Source organism: Brassica napus, chromosome C5, assembly GCF_020379485.1.
Source record: "Brassica napus cultivar Da-Ae chromosome C5, Da-Ae, whole genome shotgun sequence".
Lineage (NCBI taxonomy): Eukaryota > Viridiplantae > Streptophyta > Magnoliopsida > Brassicales > Brassicaceae > Brassica > Brassica napus.
The window spans coordinates 51,620,906-51,641,630 of NC_063448.1; the positions used below are offsets into that span (position 1 = coordinate 51,620,906).

Genomic DNA, 20,725 nt, shown 5'->3' on the forward strand with positions numbered 1-20,725 from the left:
CTAAATATTTTATATATTTTGAATCTAAATAATCATATTCCTAACTAAATTCAGTTATATTTATACATGACAACTTCAAATTAATATTTAATCCAAAAATCATAAATATTCAAAATAATACATTTAAACTAAAATAGTAAATAATATACAAACAACAAAATGAAAATTAAATTAAAATATTAAAACTATTGAAGCATGAAAAACTAGGATAAATATTCAATAATATAAAAAATAAATTCACAAATAATAAATATAATATAGGTATAATCTAAGAAAATACAAAGTTAGTGTTTTTAAATTTATTGTTTTTTCTCACGATTTTAAAAATCTAAATTGTTGGTAATATATGATTTTTATTCAATTTTCTTATTTGTTGAAGTTTTATGAATTGTGGTTGTTTATAATGATTTCAATGTCATTATAGTTCTTTTCAATCCACAAGTATAATATGTGTTTTATTACAAATCCAAGTTTTCTAATTTGATTTTTACTACAAATGGATTTTAATCTGAAATCAACATCCCAAAACTAAAAAATATGAAACGAAAAAAAATATTTAATACATTAATGGCCAATATAAATTTTGAAGTTATATAATTTATAATATTAATTTAAAATATATCTAATTAAATAACTTAAAACTTGCAAAAATAAATATTAAAACTAAAATTTGTTAGGTATATATATATATATTAGTCCGAACAAGGTCCCGACTATCGTCTAGTTATACTTTGGTTTTGCTGAAAACTAACCAATCAAGTAAAGATTAAGCTCGTGATGATGACAAATAGAATAAATTATTTTTAGAAAAAATGAAAAAGAGAAATTAATTGAATTTCTAGTATTTTTTGAGTTGACACATTGAAAACTAAAACATGATTTTGGTTTTGCGGACAAATATGAGTCACATAAACATAATTCGTGATTGTGATTTTGTGATTCTAGTCTAATTTGGTTGTAATCTATTTATAAATTTTATATATCTAATTCACTTTTCAAATCGAAAACCTTAAATTATCCAGATAAATGGTGATCGGGGAATAATGTATTCCCTAATGTTCCTATAAAAAATCATCATTCACAAAGAATAATAATTTCTTCTCATTCTCTCTCGTTCCTTTTATTTGTAGAGAATTAAAGGACAGAATTATTCCTTGTTAAATTTGAGAAGGAACATCCATTCCTTTTCATTCATGCCATTTTTTTTTCGTATATTCTTTTTCTGTTTATTCCTCTTGTTTCCCGAATGGTCACCAGTCAAACTCTTACTCTTCTCTCGCCTTATCTACCTTCTCATCTTGTTATATAGGTTTCATTAATAATCCTTTTGGATAAAATATTTTCAAAAAACCTCTATAATATGTCTAACTTTTCGATCAAATAAATTACTTCATTGGCCAGTTTGACTGTAAATAAATATAGATATGCAATTATGGGGCAATGAAACATAGTTATAATAATTATTTATATACAACTCTTTCAACAAGGGTGTTTGGTCTAGAGGTATGATTCTCGCTTCGGGTGCGAGAGGTCCCGTGTTCGTTTCTCGGAACACCCCTCTCCTTTTTTGCTTAAACAGGTGAAACGCTTTTGGGCCTCACCAATAACACTGGGCCTTAAACGACGCCGTTGATTAACAGACTTTTTTTTTTTTTTTTTTTTGTTGCTTATTCTCTCTCTGGAATCATTCGAGTTCGTTCCGAGCTGAGCTGAGAAAAACCCTAATCTCTCCTTTTCCATCGTCTTCCCCGATTCTGCAAGAATGAGTCGATCAGGTCAGCCTCCGGATCTCAAGAAGTAAGCTCTCTTCGCCACTTATTCTCCTTTCGATTTTCGACTCTTGTCTTTAATTACAACCACTGGATGCTCTTGTTTCATCCAGCATTCACATCTTCTTCGTGATTCTGATCATATTCGTCGTGGTTTGATGTGATACAGGTACATGGACAAGAAGCTCCAAAGTAAGTTTAATCTCTTCTTCCGTTTTCACCGAATCTGTTGCTTAAATTCGCTTGCAGCTCTTAAACCGATCGATGAACTTAATAGCCATACAATTTAATTTGTTGTCTTGATTGTTGGATTTTGTGAATTAATTAAAGTATTTCAGCTTTAGTATATGATACAATGCTATAAGTTTAGCATAGATCTTGCCTTCATATGCTTCTTCTGGTTCAGCGTTGTGATTGCTACTTTTTATTTAACCATATAGCATCAACATTCATAGCTATTTGCTTACACTGGTTACAAATGGTATATTATAGAGATAGATTATTTGGTATTGTTGTTTATCGTTCTGGTTTCTTTTGAATCTTTGCTGGAGTTTGTGTGTCGTTTTCGTTTTATTGTAAATTTGGTATGGTCTCATTTACTTTCTTTCTTCCAATTGTAGTTAAGCTGAATGCCAACAGAATGGTTGTTGGAACTCTCCGTGGGTTTGACCAGTTCATGAATCTTGTGGTGGATAACACTGTTGAAGTCAATGGTGATGACAAAACTGACATTGGCATGGTGGTACGTTTCCCTCTCTCTCTTCTCCAAAACCCACACGAATCTCATAAGAGTAGTAGTAGTAGTAGCCTTTTGACCACTTGTCTTGTTTTAATTGTATTCAATGATTCTTGGTTGCAGGTGATAAGAGGAAACAGCATTGTCACCGTTGAAGCTCTTGAACCAGTTGGAAGATCTTAGCTTCTTTTTTTCTTACTTTGCACTATCGGTAACCATCTACTGTATCTTGACTCTCTGTATTGGAACTTAATTAGTAGACTATCAACATGAATCTACTACCTCGACCAAGTTCCTCTTCTTTGTTTACTCTTATGTTCTGAAGTTTCTCTCTACTGTTTTTGTAATTACTATCCTTGAGTTATGAATTTTGCCAGGTTAAACGGGTCTCTCTAGCCTCTAGGTTCTATATTCCTTACAATTTAGATCTTTGGTTCCTACAATTAAAGAAGCATTGCTACACCCTTTTACAAAATAAGAAAAACAACAAAGCAGACATGGAGAAAAGCTAAGTTTTATTGGGCCAAACCTCAAGCAAAGCAAAAGCCCTTTGTTGTGGGGATTTGGAGTTTGGGGGTAAATAACACCTCCAAACGGTCATTGCAATGTGCTTTATTACTACTATACCAATCTTTTTTCTTTCCACACTTTTTTTTAGTGAGATCATAATTATGCCGTTTGGCTCCTCTGTTTTTGATTGAAAGCTGCTTTAAGAAGTGAAAGTGGAAGGAATAAAGGAAAGACATGTGCCCCACGAAGCCTTGTTGCAAGGCAAATGAGGATTAAATGATACATTTCGAATCTAACAGCAACACGTAACATACAACGGAATGTTCGGCACACAGGTCGTCGGCACACGTGGGGGTGGTGGTCTAATCAGATGTACTTTATTGGTAGAAAAGTAGGTATTTGTGTTTTGTCTACAAAATTCTTCTAAACTTTTGTTGCAAGTCATCTACTACGATTTGAAAAGTAGGTATTACTGTCTGTATCTGTGTCGGGGAATCTTCAACTCATATAACACAAAAACATAATTTAGATCTCTACAACAACTAATCCAAAAAGAACTTTCACCAACTTCACTATTATTTTCCTTTTTTCTTTTGCACCTTTCTCTTTAGTTATGGGGAAGAGGTAAAAAAAGTCTTGGAGATGGCTTCCCTACAACGGTAACTAAAGTATTTTTATCAAAACTCGTGGACCATACCATACCGACCATTGCAAGTAACTAAAAGATTCACACTAGATGCAAGTTGTTTAATGAAAACTTCACCATGCTATTTGGATTTCTTCAAAATCTGATTACATACTTATCAATCAACAAAAAATCATAGAACTCGTCTTACTGTAGGTAGTCTTTTATTGTTTCTTCTCAACTGATTCTACTGTAAAATTTCTCCATTGATAAAAAGATTAAAATAATAGTCAGAATTTGAGATATTTAGTAAATTTCATAATTTCACATGGAAACAAAAGTTAGTACTTCTGCTTGATATTCTATTTTGGACTTGAGGCAACAGCAAAATCATCATATTAATAATAAAGAGAGAGTTAAAAAGACAGCTCGACCTTCACCTTCCTCGTTAGCCCTTCTCTCTCACCTAACTCCCATCACTCTCTCTCCTCTTGTGTAGAAGAAGAAAGATTGAAGTGATGATAATTACAAGCCACCAACTAAAAGTCTAAAAACCCTTTCTTGAATTCAACTCTACGCGTCGCTTAGTACCCAAAAAGTTTCAATCTTTCTCTCTTCCCACCCATTACTATTCCCCAATAGCCATCATTAACTACCCATTTACTTCCCACATTAAAGATTGTTTCTTTAACAGCCCTCTGAGTTTGACCACCTTCACTGTTCTTCTTTCCCTCTTGAGAGAGAGAGTACCCATCACTCCAAGTCTTGATTTTTAATCAGGATAAAGATGGCTAGAGTGCTAAAATCCACTCAATCATGCCACTTCCCTTCACCTTCAAGCTCCTGCGGAGGCAGCAATGATGGTAACAGAGACCCACATTCTCTTTTTAACATTCCTCTCGACGAAGAACAAGAAGAAGACGAAAGAAGCCAGAAAGAGAGAGAAAGATTCGAGCTTTCGTCTTCCTTGGAGATTCTCGCTTCTGCTATCAGAAAGTCTTTAATCGTTGGCTGCGTTGGCCAAGAGATAAATCTTTCTTCAATGGAGATTGGTGTCCCTACAGACGTTAGACACGTCGCTCACGTCACCTTCGACCGTTTCCACGGCTTCCTCGGCTTGCCCGTTGAGTTCGAACCTGAAGTCCCTACACGCCCTCCTAGTGCAAGGTTTCGTTTTGCTTTTTAATCTTTGAGTAAAACGTAAAAAACAGTTTCTTGAAATGTAAATTCTCTTTGCAGTGCAAAGGTGTTTGGTGTCTCGACCGAGTCAATGCAGCTGTCTTACGATACTAGAGGGAACGTTGTGCCTACGATACTCTTGATGATGCAGAGTCACTTGTACAGTAGAGGAGGGTTAAGGGTAGAAGGAATCTTCAGGATTAATGGTGAGAATGGTCAAGAGGAGTACATAAGAGAAGAGTTGAACAAAGGTGTTGTACCTGATAACATTGATGTTCATTGCTTGGCAAGTCTCATTAAGGTATTACTTGGATTATTACTCTCTCTCTTGTTGTTTCTTTTTTTTTTACTTACTGTCTTTTTCTACTTAGGCTTGGTTTAGGGAGCTTCCTACTGGTGTGTTGGACTCACTCTCGCCAGAGCAAGTGATGGAGTCTGAAAGCGAAGAAGAGTGTGTTGAGCTTGTGAGGATGCTTCCTTCAACGGAAGCTTCTTTGTTGGATTGGTCAATTAATCTGATGGCTGATGTTGTGGAGATGGAATGTCTTAACAAGATGAATGCGAGAAACATAGCTATGGTTTTCGCACCTAACATGACTCAGGTTAGTTGTTTTTTTTGATGATTATTTAAAAGTTTTGGCAAATGAAATGAGTCTAATTTTTAATGCAGATGTTGGATCCTTTGACGGCACTAATGTATGCTGTGCAAGTCATGAACTTTCTTAAGACACTTATTGTGAAGACGCTTAAGGACCGGAAAGAGTCTCGAGATAGGTTGGTTCCAGGTTCGAACCCGGGTCCTAGGGACGAGAATGGTGATCAGGGCAGCAGACAGTTGTTGCATCTCATGGAAGTTAACAAGGAGGTTGCTTTGGATACCGTTGAGGTGGAAATGAAAGACAAAGAGGAGTCTGAAGTACAAGAAGAATATGCAGAACCTAGAGAGATTCTTGGTGTAAAGTCGTCTCTGAATAAAAGCTGTCAGTATAATAACAATGGAGGTTTTGGAAAGAAACAGAAAGGTTGGGAGGAGAAGAGGAAGATGAAGAATGCTAGTAGTATTGTGGGACGTGTGAATTACAGAGTTGAGCTTTTTGAAGCTTGGCGGTGAAAAAATAGATTCCATTCATTCATGTTCTTGATCCAACTTTTGGGTTTTCTTGATTTTGGTTTTGTGGGATGGTTTTGTTGATGGTTGCTTGTGTATCAAGAGATGCTGCATTTCTGCATATAAAGTCAAAGATAAGTTGTTTTTTGCTTCACTTCCTTAGGTTTTAATTTGAAAGGCCAGAGTGTGCATCTTTCCAGGAATGGGCCACATGTCCTTATCACACAAGATGTATGTTCATGTCAAATGATCTACGAGGATAATCCCAGTATTGGTGAAAAACTTTTAACTTTTATTGGTCTTATAATCCTAAGTCACAAGGATAAATTGCAGGTATTAGATGATTGAATGTAAAGACTATTATATATGTGGAATACATTTTCTCATTTTCTTCTCAGAAGAGGTTATTCTTTCCAAAAATATAACAAGATGCCTTAATTACGGAAGTATTAATGAATATCTTAAAAAAAATAAAGGTTATTTGTTAATGTTCAGTTTTATATTAATAATATGGTGATATACGTAACTCAAGTATATTTATTTCCACATTCGGATACCTTTGATACATGACATAATTTTTTTTTGAACAACCTGATACATAACATAATTCAAATAAAGAAATTATTGTTTTACATAAGCAAACCCATATATACGAAAATACAGAATTTTATGTAAATTTTCATATAAATAATAGTCCAATGCAAATTAAATATAATAAATGTGGAAGAGTATAAAATATACAGCACCATATTTAAATAATATATATAACAATTTTATTAGACATTAATTTTTTACCTACACAAAAAATACACTTGTACTGACGCGTGATTCATATTCTAAAAATGTGAGTGATAAAGTTAACGATTTGAAAACCAAAACAAAATTAATCAATATAAAATATATTTTTGTGTTTACCATTGTCATATTAAACAGTTATTTCATATAGTAAATTTTAAATGTATATAGACTATTATTTGTACAATATAAATATTTATACTTACACATGTATAACATATAAGTATAACATATCACAAATCACAATCTATTTTAAATTCTGGACGACTTAGAATTTATTAACGGAAAGGAAAATAATAAGTAAATATACAAGCAATTTTTTTCAAGCAAATGCTGATTATTTTTTAGTCAACGCGACGACAAGAGTGACACTGGTTTTGTTTCTGCGGCTCGCGTGTTGTGTCACATGGCGAGCATACTTATCAAACAAGATATCGATGATATCTTCTCCAAAATGAACAACGAGCATTGATTCAGTAACGGCTCTTATACAATTGGCTTCATTGTATCCTGCTTCATCATCTTCTTGGTTGTCGCAGTTACTATGGCCAAGATCGTATTCATGTGTCTCTAAGTCATTGATTTCAAAAGAACCTTCGTTTTGTATCACTTCTTTGAGTTCTTGTTCGTTCGGATCATAAAATGGCATGTTGAATGCATGAGTCATAGAAGCTAACGATTCTGAGTGGGTCACTTTTGTTTGAGATTCTGTGTGTTCGGAGAAGCCTTATGTGTGATAAGAAAGTTATCTCACTAATTTAAGGTATGAAATCAAGTTTTTTTCCGTTCGTCCAGATGACTTACCTGGTAAGTCACGACTTACCTGGTAAGTCGTCTGGTCAATGCAGAGGTTATTTTTGCAATTGACTTTGAAATCTGTTTTCTGAGACGACTGAAAGTTAAGTCGTCTTCTTTTGTTTGGTTACAAAAAAATCTCCAAAGAACCTAGACGACTTACATGTAAGTCATCATAGGTTAGTTTTGCATTTGACTGGATTTTGTCGGAATTTTGACTTTCCTGGACTACTTATTTTTCTGTTGTCTGGTGGAAAATTGAAATATCAATATTTTATTAAAACTCGACGACTTACAATTAAGTCGTCATGGGTTAGTTTTGCAATTGAAAAAAAACTTCAATATTTAATTATACCCAGACAACTTACAATTCAGTCGTCCGCCCGACGACTTACATGTAAGTCGTCCAGAATTTTATTTCGAGATTCTGGTCAAACCTCTTAAATCCTGGACGACTTACATGTAAGTCATCGGACGGACGACTGAATTGTAAGTCGTCTATATATAATTAAATATTGAAGTTTTTTTTTCAATTGCAAAACTAACCTATGACGACTTAATTGTTCGAGTTTTAATAAAATATTGATATTTCAATTTTTCACCAGACGAGTGAAATGTAAGTCATCCAGGAAAGTCAAACTTCTGAAATAATCCAGTCAAATGCAAAACTAACCTATGACGACTGAAATGTAAGTCGTCTAGCTTTGGAGTTTTTTTAACCAAATAAAAGTAGACGACTTATTTTTCAGTCGTCTCAGATAACAGATTTCAAAGTCAATTGCAAAAATAACATCTGCATTGACCAGACGACTTATATTTTAGTCGTCTGGAAGACTTAGATTGAAGTCGTCCGTGTCGATCTTTAATAAGCTTTCGTTTTCTTTGTTCTATGTTTGCTAATGTGTTTTATTTTGACTTTTTCAGATGATGCGTCAGTTACATGCAGTGTATGGAGAATGATTGTTGAAAGATGGATGTTGGAATACACAAGTCAACGAAAACTCTCTTTATGGCAACATGTCGTGTTAGTGGTTGTCAATGGAAGATTAGAGCAAGTGTGAAATATGGGATTAAAACGTTTTGGGTAACCAAGTTTTACTAAATTTGACTAAGTTTTTCAACACAAACTTGTAAAAAATGTGATATGCTTTGACTAGTTAATATTGTTTGTTTCTATCTCTTAAGTATTATTGTTATAGACACCAATGATGATTATTGTTATGAGTTAGAAGAAGGGTTAAAATGCTTCTTAAAATGTTATATCAATATGAGGCTACCAACATTCTTGTTTATTAAGATGAGAAAAAGGCCATTGGAGTTTATTATTGCATATGGGAGATCCAAAGATAAGAAAAAGGCTATTGAAGTATATTATTTCATTGATTTGTAAATGTGTAAACACATTGTTAGCACATATATTACATCTTGGGAAACATTATTACTGATTTTACAAAAAAAATCACAAATAAAAGAGTAGACATGCAAATCACAAAACATACCACAAACAAAACTATTATAGATCATTCATCTACAAAGACAAGCTTGAACTCCACTTGATATGGAAGAAGACTTCCTGGAAGTCGTCTGGAAGACTTCCTGGAAGTCGTATGGAAAACTTCCTGGAAGTCGTATGGAAGACTTTCTGGAAGTCGTCTAGTGCATTGTACTTTAGACGACTAACAGGTAAGTCGTCCCAGAAGTCTTCCAGATCTGAAAAACCTGCATATCAAAAAACGTTCAAATGGCTTAAAAACAGAGAAAATGAGTAGAAGATTAAATAAATCTACCTTTATAGAACACACAAAAAATACATATCTAAAATTAGTAGATCTACTTTTAAATGAGTGGAAGATGAGAGTCATCTGATTAAAAACCTGCAAAAAAGATAGATTAGTTAGAAAGACATGAGACAAAACTGAAAAATTCATATAAAGTTTGGTGTTTTCAAGTCAAAGAGATTAAAGTGGGTTTGAAGAGTTTTAGTTTGGAAAAAAAAATAAGAACTTTATACAATAGAAAGTTACCAAATGAAGAAAAATCAGACATAAAAACTTACCAAAACGCTCAGGTTTGTTATGAAAGGGAGAGACATGGGAGAAGACTCTGTCAGACGACTTCCAGGAAGTCCAGACGACCTCCTGTAAGTCGTCTGGAAGACTTCCTAGAAGTCCAGACGACCTCCTGGAAGTCGTCTGGAAGACTTCCTGGAAGTCTTCCTGGAAGTCGTCTAGCGCATTATATTTTAGACGACTAACAGGTAAGTCGTCCCAGACGTCTTCCAGATCTGAAAAACCTGCATATCCAAATCCAGTTTTAAAAAACATGCAATCCAAAAACTTTCAAATGACTTAAAACAGAGAAAATTAGTGGAAAATTAGATAAATCTACCATTATAGAACACACAAAAATACATATATAAAATTGATAGATTTACCTTTAAATGAGTGGAAGATGAAAACCATCTGATTAAAAACATGCAAAAACAAGATAAACTAGTGAGAAAGACATGAGACAAAAACAATAAATTGATATAAAGGTTAGTGTTTATAAGTTCAAAGAGATCAGAGAGAGGTTGAAGAGTTTTAGAATGATGACATTACATTTTTGTTACATCCATTTGAGAGAATGAAAGAGAATGTATAATTTTTTCTTTATATAGGAAGATAAAAAATCCAATTAGGTTAAATATTTTTGATTCAGACGACTTCCTAGACGACTTACTTGTAAGTCATCCAGAAGAGTTTAATATTTTTAGCGGGAAACTAAAATATTTTTAGCGGAAAACTAAAATAAAAGACTTCCTAGACTTTTAAAAATTTTAGGCTGGAATATTTGGACGACTAAAATATAAGTCGTCTGGGTAAAATTATTCACCAGACGACTGAAATATAAGTCGTCCATACCCTAAACATAATCCCTAAACTTAATTATCTAATTTAACACTCCATAAAATCAAATCAAACTTGAAAAATGTTTACTATACACAGAAATAAACACATATAGGTGAAAATTAATTTTTGAGAAAAACATTTAGCTTTCCAAAATCTAACCCTAAGAAATACATACAATACTACAACATATGTTTGCCAAACCTCTAAACCAAAGAATATCATGATTCACTACTTCCACTCATCTATCTTGAAAACAAATCAACTTTAGAAACATTGTGAAATCTCGGTTGAATTGATTCAAGTAAGCTTTATATGCACTTTGAGAACTTGCGTTTGTGATGTACACATTTTCCTTGTCATTTACGAGTTTTTCTGGTACCTATAATAATACACAACTCCACCGTTTAACTATCAAATAACTCAAAGTTTTATGTAAATGAAAATGTTAGGGAATGTTATAACAAAGTCTTAAAGAAAATTACCTTAGAGAGCCAATGGAGAGCGTATGAGGAGTGTATTAAATGGAGGCTGTTGCGAGAGAAGAGCCTAGAGCGAGTAGAAGGAACCTGGTGCTCCATAGACGAAACACGATGCTTGGTTTGTGATCATGAGCTCCTTGTTGAAGAAGGGTATGGATTTGAACGTTGCATTGAAATCGTTTTCTGGAAGATCATTCAGACAACAATCGATTTCTGGAGGGTTTTGGTTCGATTGTTGGCACAATACACTGATGGTGTTGATGATCTCAGAGATAGCCAAAAACGCGTTTTGTCCCGAAGAACAATCCAATTCAGCAACTTTGATACAGTTAGGGAAGTTTAAATTCATCATCATTTCTTCTGTGTTTCGTACCAAGACTGGTTTTGCCATTAGTAGAACTCTTCTCTATACGAACCAAAAAAAGAGGCAGATACTTAAAAAAAAGGGTCTCGAGACTATAATCATGTTTCATATAAAAAATCGTCCCGACAAATTTGAGTTTTAACTATTAACGATTATTAACGAACGACAACGAGATGATTACTTCCTTTTTTTTATATACTAGGGGTATAACCGGGGCCGGATAAGTTATTGATCGTTTTGTAGTTTTGTGTACGGGATTTTGTCGTTTATTTTTTTCCACTTTTGTTTTTCCGTGTTGTATATAATGGTGATGAACATAACATTTGGAAGTCACACAGTTTGATTAGGTTGATATAAGAATGACCGGCGAATTCATATGCATTATTTTCGTCATGATCATTTGATCGACCATTAGCATTATTAGCGCTTTCATGTTCAAAAGATAAAGTTTATGAAGTTGTTTAGTATTTACTTAGGTAGTTGTTAGTATATAAAACAAATACTGTAAAGAACAAAATATACAATTTGAATTCAAAAAATTAAACAATTTATCGAACAATAAATTAAATTATTTTCTTATTTTACCTAAATTAATTTCAAAAATATAGAATTGTAATAAACTATTTTTTTTCAAATTAATAACTCTAGAAAAATTTATAAAATTATACGGTTGCAAAATTATTTATTTTTAGAGTTTTACTCGACTTTGTTAAAAATTGTTTATGGTGGACAAAAAAATGTTAGAAATAGGTAAACCAAAAAAATACACCACTGACAAATCTTGTATGAGTTAGAACCCGTCGACGTTTCATTAATAATCCAAAATAGAAATAAAATCTCCGAACAGAGAAAACATGCAAGGAAAAAAATATCCAAAGTTTATGATGGAAAACAAAGATAATAGCAGTTTTTAAAAATGCATAGAAAAGACGTTGACGGGCTGATAGGAATATAATAGATATTTCCAATCACTCACGGCAGCGCTTGCAGTTGTTCTGAGCATCTGAAATCTCTGGAGGATCTAGTGCAGCACATTCCTCATCGACCTTGTCTCCCAAAACAGACGGGCCCGATGACGCTGCCAATCCTACGTCACCTTCACTGCTTGGAAGAATGTTCTCACTGTGCTCCTGAAATACATGAATGTGATGTTTAAAGAAAAGGTGCAAACAGTAAACATGTTGACAAGTAAAATTAGACAACCTTGCCATGGTTCTCTATGATGGTATCTTCAGTGATGGTGGAGATAGTGAAGGTACGGTGATTGCTATTAATGGCTTCCATCAATTTGAGAGCTCTCCATGTTTTGGGCTGGATCTTGGCAAGTAGCTATGAATACATCAAACACTATGTTGCTGGCATGAGATTTGAAACGACCTAGAGAGCCTGCAACAGCATAGATGGTGAGGTTCTTGAGTATATTGAGCTCCACCAAGCCAGACACACTCGTTTTCAACACCTTGTTCCCAATCTCTCTTCTAATTACTGCCATGGCCCTCGATGCAGTTCACCGCAGCAGGTTTGTTAATGTCGGAGAAGAAGCTATCTGACCAATAAATTTCAAGTTTTTAAGTCTCAAGATGACATTAAGCTAAAAGGCATTGTTTTAAAATCAAACCAATAACATACAAAAGGAACTCACCAGAGATTCCGATCACATCCATGTCAGGGGAATCATCACTGAGGAACTCAATAACATTATGCACACCTTTGGTTACCATGTCCATCCCCATTGCACCACACCGGTGTTACAACTGAACCATACATAGCCATTTTTTTCCTGCCAATGTACAGTGAACAGTTTGTAGCCTCGTAAATCTAATTGACATGCATCCACAAAATCATTATTTCATTAGCAAAAGTTTCAATCTTGAGTCGAACCACACCACAAACATAAATTTTTTTACATCTTGGTGGTACCTGTTGAAAATGACAGCCGACGTTTCGAAGTGATCTGAATTCTCCTAGGAAGGCTTAAGTTCCGTAGCACGTTGGCACGATAAAAACCGGACAATAGGCGCTCTAGTTGTACCGTCCTTCAGCTCCGCCTGAGACGTACCCAGCCTTGCAGCCTCTGTTAGTCCTAGCAACCAAATAACTTTCCGTTATAGCCCATCAAAACAGAGTTTGCATCATATTAGTTAATCGGACAACTTCAATGCGATCAATCAACTTTCACGATCGATCCCCTATCGTAGCGATGGATGGTAGTGATTCACACGAACTGGGATAGAACCGTGGATCTCGGAATTCTACCCAGAGAAATATACGCTTAAAGTATTAAAACTGATAGCTTGAATATTGATTAAACAAATATGGTATATAATATTCCATAGAAAGTCAAATTGTCAATACCTTTTCCTGGGTACTATGTTCTAGGCGGAGAAAGGTTGCGGGGAAAACGACCGATTAAGCAACAACAACACTGGAGGCTGACATTTTCGAAGGTTGGCTAAAAGCTGCGACAGTTCAATTTAGGAGTAATTTAATAAGAGATATGAGTCTCAAGGTTTGTTTGAGAAATTATATACTGAGATGGATCGTTTCAGAGGTGAAACGGTACCATAACTGATCGTTGGAGATATGGAGAGGTGAAGATGAAAAGTTTCAGAATTTTTTTTTGATAAGCTAAAAGGGTAACGTTTCGGTTTATCGGTGGAGACAGAGTACTATAAAAATCCTAGATACATACAAAAGAGATTTAGCCCACTTATAAGTTTTATTGGGCCAGCATGCGAATTTTACTAAATAGGTTTCGATGATCAAAGCTACACGTGAGTATAAATGTTGGTGTTTATGTGTGAGACCCACTCTAAGAAATCCTTCATAAATATATATTAGTTTCGGTAATCAATGTACAAAGTTTTCTTTAGTTTAGTGATTTAAATGTTGGTATTTTTGTATCACAGTAACCCAAGTTCGAACCACATGCTTGATATTTTTTCACACTTTTTTAAAATAGGGTTCACTTACCTGCTGACGTGACGGCTCACTGCCTCATTATATTATAGATTATCGTATTCATTCACATTCGAGTTTATGTATCTCTCTCAATATTCTTTTATAAATATATTATATAAATAATGTAATGGTCTTTTTTTTTTCTTTTTTTGAAACACTAAATAATGTAATGGTCTAATTATAAAATTTCGTAAGTAGATTTTTTAGTGTTTCTGTTTTAATGGTATATATTACACAGAAATATATACGTAGTTTTGGTTGATTTCACAGTTTCATATGAGCAAGTATAAATTATGTTCTTCTTACATATATATAGCACCTTAAATTTTTATTGGTTAATATTTAAATTACAACTTCACCATAATGAAATGAATGATTCTTTTCCTTTGCTTTACCAGAATAATACTATTAAGTTTTTAACAAGCTAAAAGGAAACGAATATTGAAGAACCTGAAGAAGAGAATTGGCGGAGTAACTGTAGGCTCCATCTCCACCACTCATACGTAAAGCTTTCACAAATTCATAGTCATCGCCACTCTTTTCATCACCAACATACCTGCATCCGATATACATATATTAATAGTGGACATATACATTAACTAGCATATCTGTATGTATATTTGAAATAACATCAAGGAAGGAATAGTTTTGTTGAATCTTGAATCCAATTTTATCGTACTTATTAGTGATAAGGAAAATTATTAGAAGATGTGTGTTAAAAATGCACCTCACATTTCAGTTTATAGAGAGATGGAACTTAATCAAGTAGCATACTAAAAAAGTACATGAGACACGCCATGTGTAGCACAGCCGTGGCCCTTGTGATTAATTAATGCCACTAAAAGATACTTAACATTAGACCCCAAAAATAACAAATTCTCTAGAATACCCATCCTGGAATTATGTTCTTTTGTTGATTTTTATTCATTTAGGAGTTTTTTTTGGATTAACCTTCTAGAGTGAACGTGTAGAATCACTAACCAATAATAGTTTGCCACTTCATATCCAGTTTTTGGAAAAAAAAAACAAAGTAATAAAAATTTGTCAAGTCATATTATGTTTTTTAAATAAAAAAAATAATAAAAAATAATAGTAAATGCAAAAAATACATTTTTTTAACATTGTTAACGCCCTATACAAAATACTAAACTCTAAATTCTAAACTCTATATACTAAACCCTAGATCTTTGGATAAACGCTTGCGTAAATCTTAAACCCTTGGGTAAATCTTAAACCCTTGGGTAAATCTTAAACTCTTGGGTAAATCTTAAACCTTTGGGTAAATCCTAAGGGTCTAGGGTTTAGAGACGGCGTTTATGGTTTAGTGTTTATGATTTAAGATTTACCAAAAAGTTTAGCGTTTAGTGTTTATTTGACGGCAAAATAAAGAATTTCCATTTTCTTTGGTAGCTACTACTATTTTCACTTATTTTTTTCTTTTTTCATTTAAAAACATATGACTTGCCAAATTTTTATTATTTTATTATTTTCTGAAAAATTGAATAAAAAATGGCAATCTATTATTAGTTGGTAAACCTACAAATTCACCCTAAAAACTCATGAATCAGCTCATCCAATCCTCTTTTACTGTTGAGAAACTGGTCTTCTCCAATGTGTTATGTCCTTAATCGATATATTATCATGAACTTGCTGTGTTTTCAGGTCCTCTTCATCATATTTTCCTTGGGTTTGTGGCTAAGAATATTAAAGTTTGAGCTATGTCCTTGGCCTCTGAATCTTTGTAATATTTTTAGTGTCATGTGATTGATTTGTTTGAGAGCGTGTTGTAATGGTTTTTCTTTAGTACATATATCTTATTAAATTTGAATTTATCACGGGATTCACCTTAAAAAAAAACAATTAACGATAGATTGAATTAATCTTTTATATATTAGTTCATTAATTTTTTTAACTATCAATCCGAATATTTTCATTTATTCATTAACATTCTCACTCACACTCAAACATGGACAATTGTGGGAATAATATCCTAGGGAGCATCCCAACATCTGGTAGTTTTGATCTCATGTTAAATTTGACATAGACTTCCAACTTAAAATCAACTGACAATAATTCGATTGTTTCTAAATTTTTATATATTAGTTCATTAATTCTTCAATTACTGAGTGTGAAATTTTCATTCATTCATTAACTTATCAAACATTGCAATTTCAGTTTTTAGTTAGAACAAAAAAAATATTTTTCCATTTTCATTCATTCATTTATATATATGACAGTAATTAAAGTTGATATGATGTTGGTTTGAGATTGGTGTGATGTGTATTGTAATCTCTAATGCATTTTAAGGGAAGTCTGGACGATGAGATGTAAGTAATTTCATATCAATGACGATCATATCTGTAAGACATCAAATAAGTGTGATGTTTAAGAGTGAACAGACTCTGTGCTGATGATAGTCCGCTTTAGTCAAACCGTGTGAGATTACGTAATAGTTGCATGGATTAGCAACTCTAAAGTCCTTTTTAAATGTATTGTAGACTTTGTTTTATTTTTTTGCTAAAAATAGACAAAAAAAAGTTTACAATACAGTTAAAAAAAAGAGTTTGTTTATAATAGTCCAATCGTTTGACCAAAAGCGAATACTGATGGTATATTTCCGCCAATTAAAAAAAGCAAAACAGAAAAAAAAGAGAACGATTAAGGTGAACAATAATGTGTTTATTGATTGTACTAATGAATAATTTATAATTTTAAAATCTGTATACATTTATTTCTTAAACATCCAAATTTTGAGTTCTTAATGAAATTAGGTTGAGAATTTTCTAAACCTAAAAAGTAGTGTATGTACTAAATCCTAACAAATGTGTCCTTTTGTTTCGGCACCTAAATAACGAAGTTGAAGTCACTAGAATCAGCATACTCCATACCACGTACATAGGCCTCAATATCATGTGGAAAACAAAACTCCTGTTTAGAAAAAAAATATTTTCAATATCGTACTGCATTGTTTCTGCCCATAGAATTTGTGGTAAGCCACGAACGATTAATACACATTTATTCATATAAAATAACGAAAAATAGGTGGATACCATGCCTCATCTTTTTTTTTTTTTAATAAGTTTGATCGGCTCATCTGGTCGGTTCCACATATTGGATTAGTTCGAAAGAGTATCACACTGCCTAGCCCGAATTTAGAATATTTTCTGATTAATGCCAAAAATGAACTAATTGTCTGTTACGGTTCACCATGTTAACCACATGGACTAAACCAAACCTAAACTGACCAAATAATGGTAATTTAGTTTCCAGGAAAATCGAACTAAAAACTGATGTAGATATACACCAAACACCAAAAAATTACCACTAGGCTACCACCACTTGCTTATATAACATGGTATGGTACATAGATACCATGCATCATCGTCGTTCCGGTCGAGTTTATGGAGTTTATTATTGGATCTTTAATTTAATATAATCAGTTTGTGTTTAAAAAAGCCATGCATCATCGTCCTTCATGAAATATGCAATATGTTCAAGTTGATGTTAAAACAACATAAAAATTCCAAGTCCTTTTAAATTATATTGTAGTCTTGTAGAGTACTTGTGATTATTGAAGACGATATGCTTGACCAAAAATACTAATATCAATGGTTTTGGCAAATGAAACCACAAAAGTGCCCCCGGTTAAAAGTTATCCTAGATCGTCACTGGTCAATTGAGAACAAGTGTGTGTGTGTGTGTGCTGACGAAGATTCGCTTAATCAAATTGTATGAGCTTAAAGTAATTAACCTGCATTAGCAACATCATAGTTCTTTTTTTGTGTTTATAAGACTTCAAAATTTTAAAACCTAATAAATAATATTCTCTTATGGAAAAACTCCTAAAACTATTTTTAATGTGGAAACATAAGTATTATTGTTTTACCAAATTGACCATGCATTTTATCATTGATGATTATTACACATAGAACATATATTACATATTACAATTACAATAACAATCCATTTTCCAGGACAAGCATCATATCATCACATGAGGGGCAAGTCTTAGAATTTATTAGCTGGAAGAGAAACGACAGTAAATCTTAAGTAAATAAACAAGCAACTATATTAAAGCAGAAGCTGATTATTTCTTAGTCAACGCAACGACAAGAGTGACACTCGTTTTGTTTCTGCAGCTCGCGTGTTGTGTCACATGGCGAGCATACTTATCAAACAAGATATCGATAACATCTTCTCCAAAATGAGCAATAAGCATTGGTTCAGTAACGGCTCTTATAGATTTGGCTTCATTGTATCCCGCTTCATAGTTATATTCTTCGTTGTTGTCGCAGTTACTATGGCCAAGATCAAATCCATGTGTTTCTAAGTCATTGATTTCAAAAGAACCTTCGTTTTGTATCACTTCTTTGAGTTCTTGCTCGTTCGGATCATAAAATGGCATGTTGAATGCATCCAGTTTTGGTTTACTCACTAGGCCCTGTTAATAAAGAGATTGTTGTGATTTTTCTTTTTTTGGACAACAGATTGTTGTGATTAATAATAGTTATAAGTTATAACTAATGAACAATTTGGTTATATATATATATACCTCGAAGACTAGGTCACCGAGAGATTTTGATAGCAGTGTCCAAACGTGACAACAATCTCTATAAAATTGATCACTGTTAAGAGTGTTTCTACCGATGAAGGTAAGAACCATCCGTCCATTAGAGACAATTTCTTCAGAACGTAACGTTAGAAACATTGAGAAATCTCGTTGAAACTGATTCAAGTAAGCTTTGTATGCACTTTGAGGACTTGAGTTTGATATGTACACATTTTCCTTATTATTTTCGAGATTTTCTGGAACCTATAATTATAAAAACACAACTCCGCCGTTTAATTATCAAATAACTCAGTTTTATGTAAATGAAAATGTTATAACAGCGTCTAAAATTACCTTAGAGAGCCAATGGAGAGCGTATGAGGAGTGTATAAAATGGAGGCTATTGCGAGAGAAGAGCCTAGAGTAAAAGGAACCTGGTGCTCCATAGACGAAACACGATGCTTGGTTTGTCATCATGATCTCCTTGTTGAAGAAGGGCACGAACTTGAACGTTGTGTTGAAATCGTTTTCTGGAAGATCATTGAGACAACAGTCGATTTCTGGAGGGTTTTGATTCGAGTTTTGGCACAACACATTGATGGTGTTGATGATCTCAGAGATAGCCAAAAACGTGTTTTGCCCCGAGGAACAACCCAATTCAGCAACTTTGATATAGTTAGGGAAGTTTAAATTCATCATCATTTCTTCTGTGTTTGTTACCAAGACTGGTTTGGCCATTGATAAAACTCTTCTCTGTGAACCAAACAAAGAGTTAAGTAATATCTTGAGACTAGCTATAATCATGTTTCCAAAAACAAAACAAAAAATTCGTCCACGGTTGATTGAATCACAATTTCATATAAGCAAGTCTAGATTATTCTTCTTATATAGCACCTCTTACCATTTGTTGGTTAATATTTTAAATTAAATATTCACCATAATGAAATGATTATTTCGTTCCTTCTGATTTACCAAATAAGATTAATTTTGTTATTTAAGCTAAAAGGAAAAGAATACTGAAGAACCTGAAGTAGAGAATTGGCGGAGTAACTGTTGGCTCCAACTCCACCACTCATACGTAAAGCTTTCACAAATGCATACTCATCGTCACTCTTTTCATCAGTATACCTACATCGCGGAATACATAGATTAGTAGTGGACATGGACATGCAATATTAACTAGCATATATATATATATATGTAAATGTATTGTGAATTTGTGAAACAGTTAAATCAAACAAAATAAGTGTACTAGGTGTTGTAATTATGAATTAGAGAGACGAACCTCAAGGAATGAACGGTATCGTTGAATCTTGAATCCATCTTTTATCGTACTTATTAATGGTATGACTCAATGAGAGTTATTTGAAGATATGTGTTGAAAATGCAACTCGCATTTCAATTTATAGAGAAATGGAACTTAATCAAGTAGCATACTAAAAAGAAAAAAGTAGCATCTTAGCATATAAAAAGAACAAATACATGAAACACAGCCATGTGTAGCAAAGCCGATGCCCTTTGTGATAAATTAATGCCACTAATAGATACTTAACATTAGACCCAAAAAACGAATTCTATAGAAGATTCATCCAGATTTTATTTTTTTGTTGACTTTAATTCAGTTAAGATAAGTTTACAATTGAAAGGACGTGATAGTAATTATTAGTAATTATAGCAATGTTGGTGTTATATTTAGATGTGCGTGTGTGAGTTTTTTTTAAGGATGTTTAGTTTCAAGCCATAAGAAAATAAAGTTAAAACAATAAGTTTTTTTACAAAAATAAATCTAAAAAAATCACCGGTAGGCGATATAAAGACCTCAAAAGAGCATATAGATAGAATCCACCAAAAATTGAGATAGTAGTAACCCCCAGACTGTTTTGTACTAATTCTCAAGGCGTAAGCATTACTGACCAACCTTCTCATTGAATAGTTGTTGCAACCAAAGAGAATATGGCGAGTCA

The 20,725-nt window shown here is 33.2% G+C and overlaps 3 protein-coding genes and 1 pseudogene across 4 annotated transcripts; 2 read left to right on the top strand and 2 right to left on the bottom strand.

The window, feature by feature from the left end:
* Positions 1-1,634: 1,634 nt before the first annotated feature.
* Positions 1,635-2,894, top strand: LOC106452478 (probable small nuclear ribonucleoprotein G). Its single transcript, XM_013894611.3, has 4 exons — positions 1,635-1,797; positions 1,939-1,961; positions 2,390-2,511; positions 2,629-2,894. Exons 1-4 carry the CDS (start codon positions 1,763-1,765, stop codon positions 2,686-2,688), a joined length of 240 nt encoding a protein of 79 aa, XP_013750065.1. The 5' UTR covers positions 1,635-1,762; the 3' UTR covers positions 2,689-2,894.
* A 1,178-nt stretch (positions 2,895-4,072) lies between these two features.
* LOC106452477 (rho GTPase-activating protein 4) lies at positions 4,073-6,081 on the top strand. Its single transcript, XM_022703714.2, has 4 exons — positions 4,073-4,807; positions 4,880-5,120; positions 5,191-5,421; positions 5,490-6,081. The coding sequence occupies exons 1-4, from the start codon at positions 4,428-4,430 to the stop codon at positions 5,928-5,930; spliced, it is 1,293 nt and encodes a 430-aa protein (XP_022559435.2). The 5' UTR covers positions 4,073-4,427; the 3' UTR covers positions 5,931-6,081.
* Positions 6,082-7,059: 978 nt separating this feature from the next.
* LOC106454161 lies at positions 7,060-15,897 on the bottom strand (annotated as a pseudogene).
* A 2,075-nt stretch (positions 15,898-17,972) lies between these two features.
* LOC106345495 (salicylate/benzoate carboxyl methyltransferase-like) lies at positions 17,973-20,205 on the bottom strand. Of its 2 annotated transcripts, XM_022702691.2 has the most exons (5): positions 20,047-20,205; positions 19,787-19,889; positions 19,116-19,514; positions 18,765-19,025; positions 17,979-18,653 (listed from the first exon to the last, which is right to left on the bottom strand). In XM_022702691.2, exons 1-5 carry the CDS (start codon positions 20,082-20,084, stop codon positions 18,300-18,302), a joined length of 1,155 nt encoding a protein of 384 aa, XP_022558412.2. In that variant the 5' UTR covers positions 20,085-20,205; the 3' UTR covers positions 17,979-18,299. The 2 variants fall into 2 exon arrangements, with proteins under 2 accessions (XP_013640148.3, XP_022558412.2); XM_013784694.3 differs by lacking the exon at positions 20,047-20,205 and having other exon boundaries at positions 17,973-18,653; positions 19,787-19,930.
* Between the last annotated feature and the right edge of the window lie 520 nt (positions 20,206-20,725).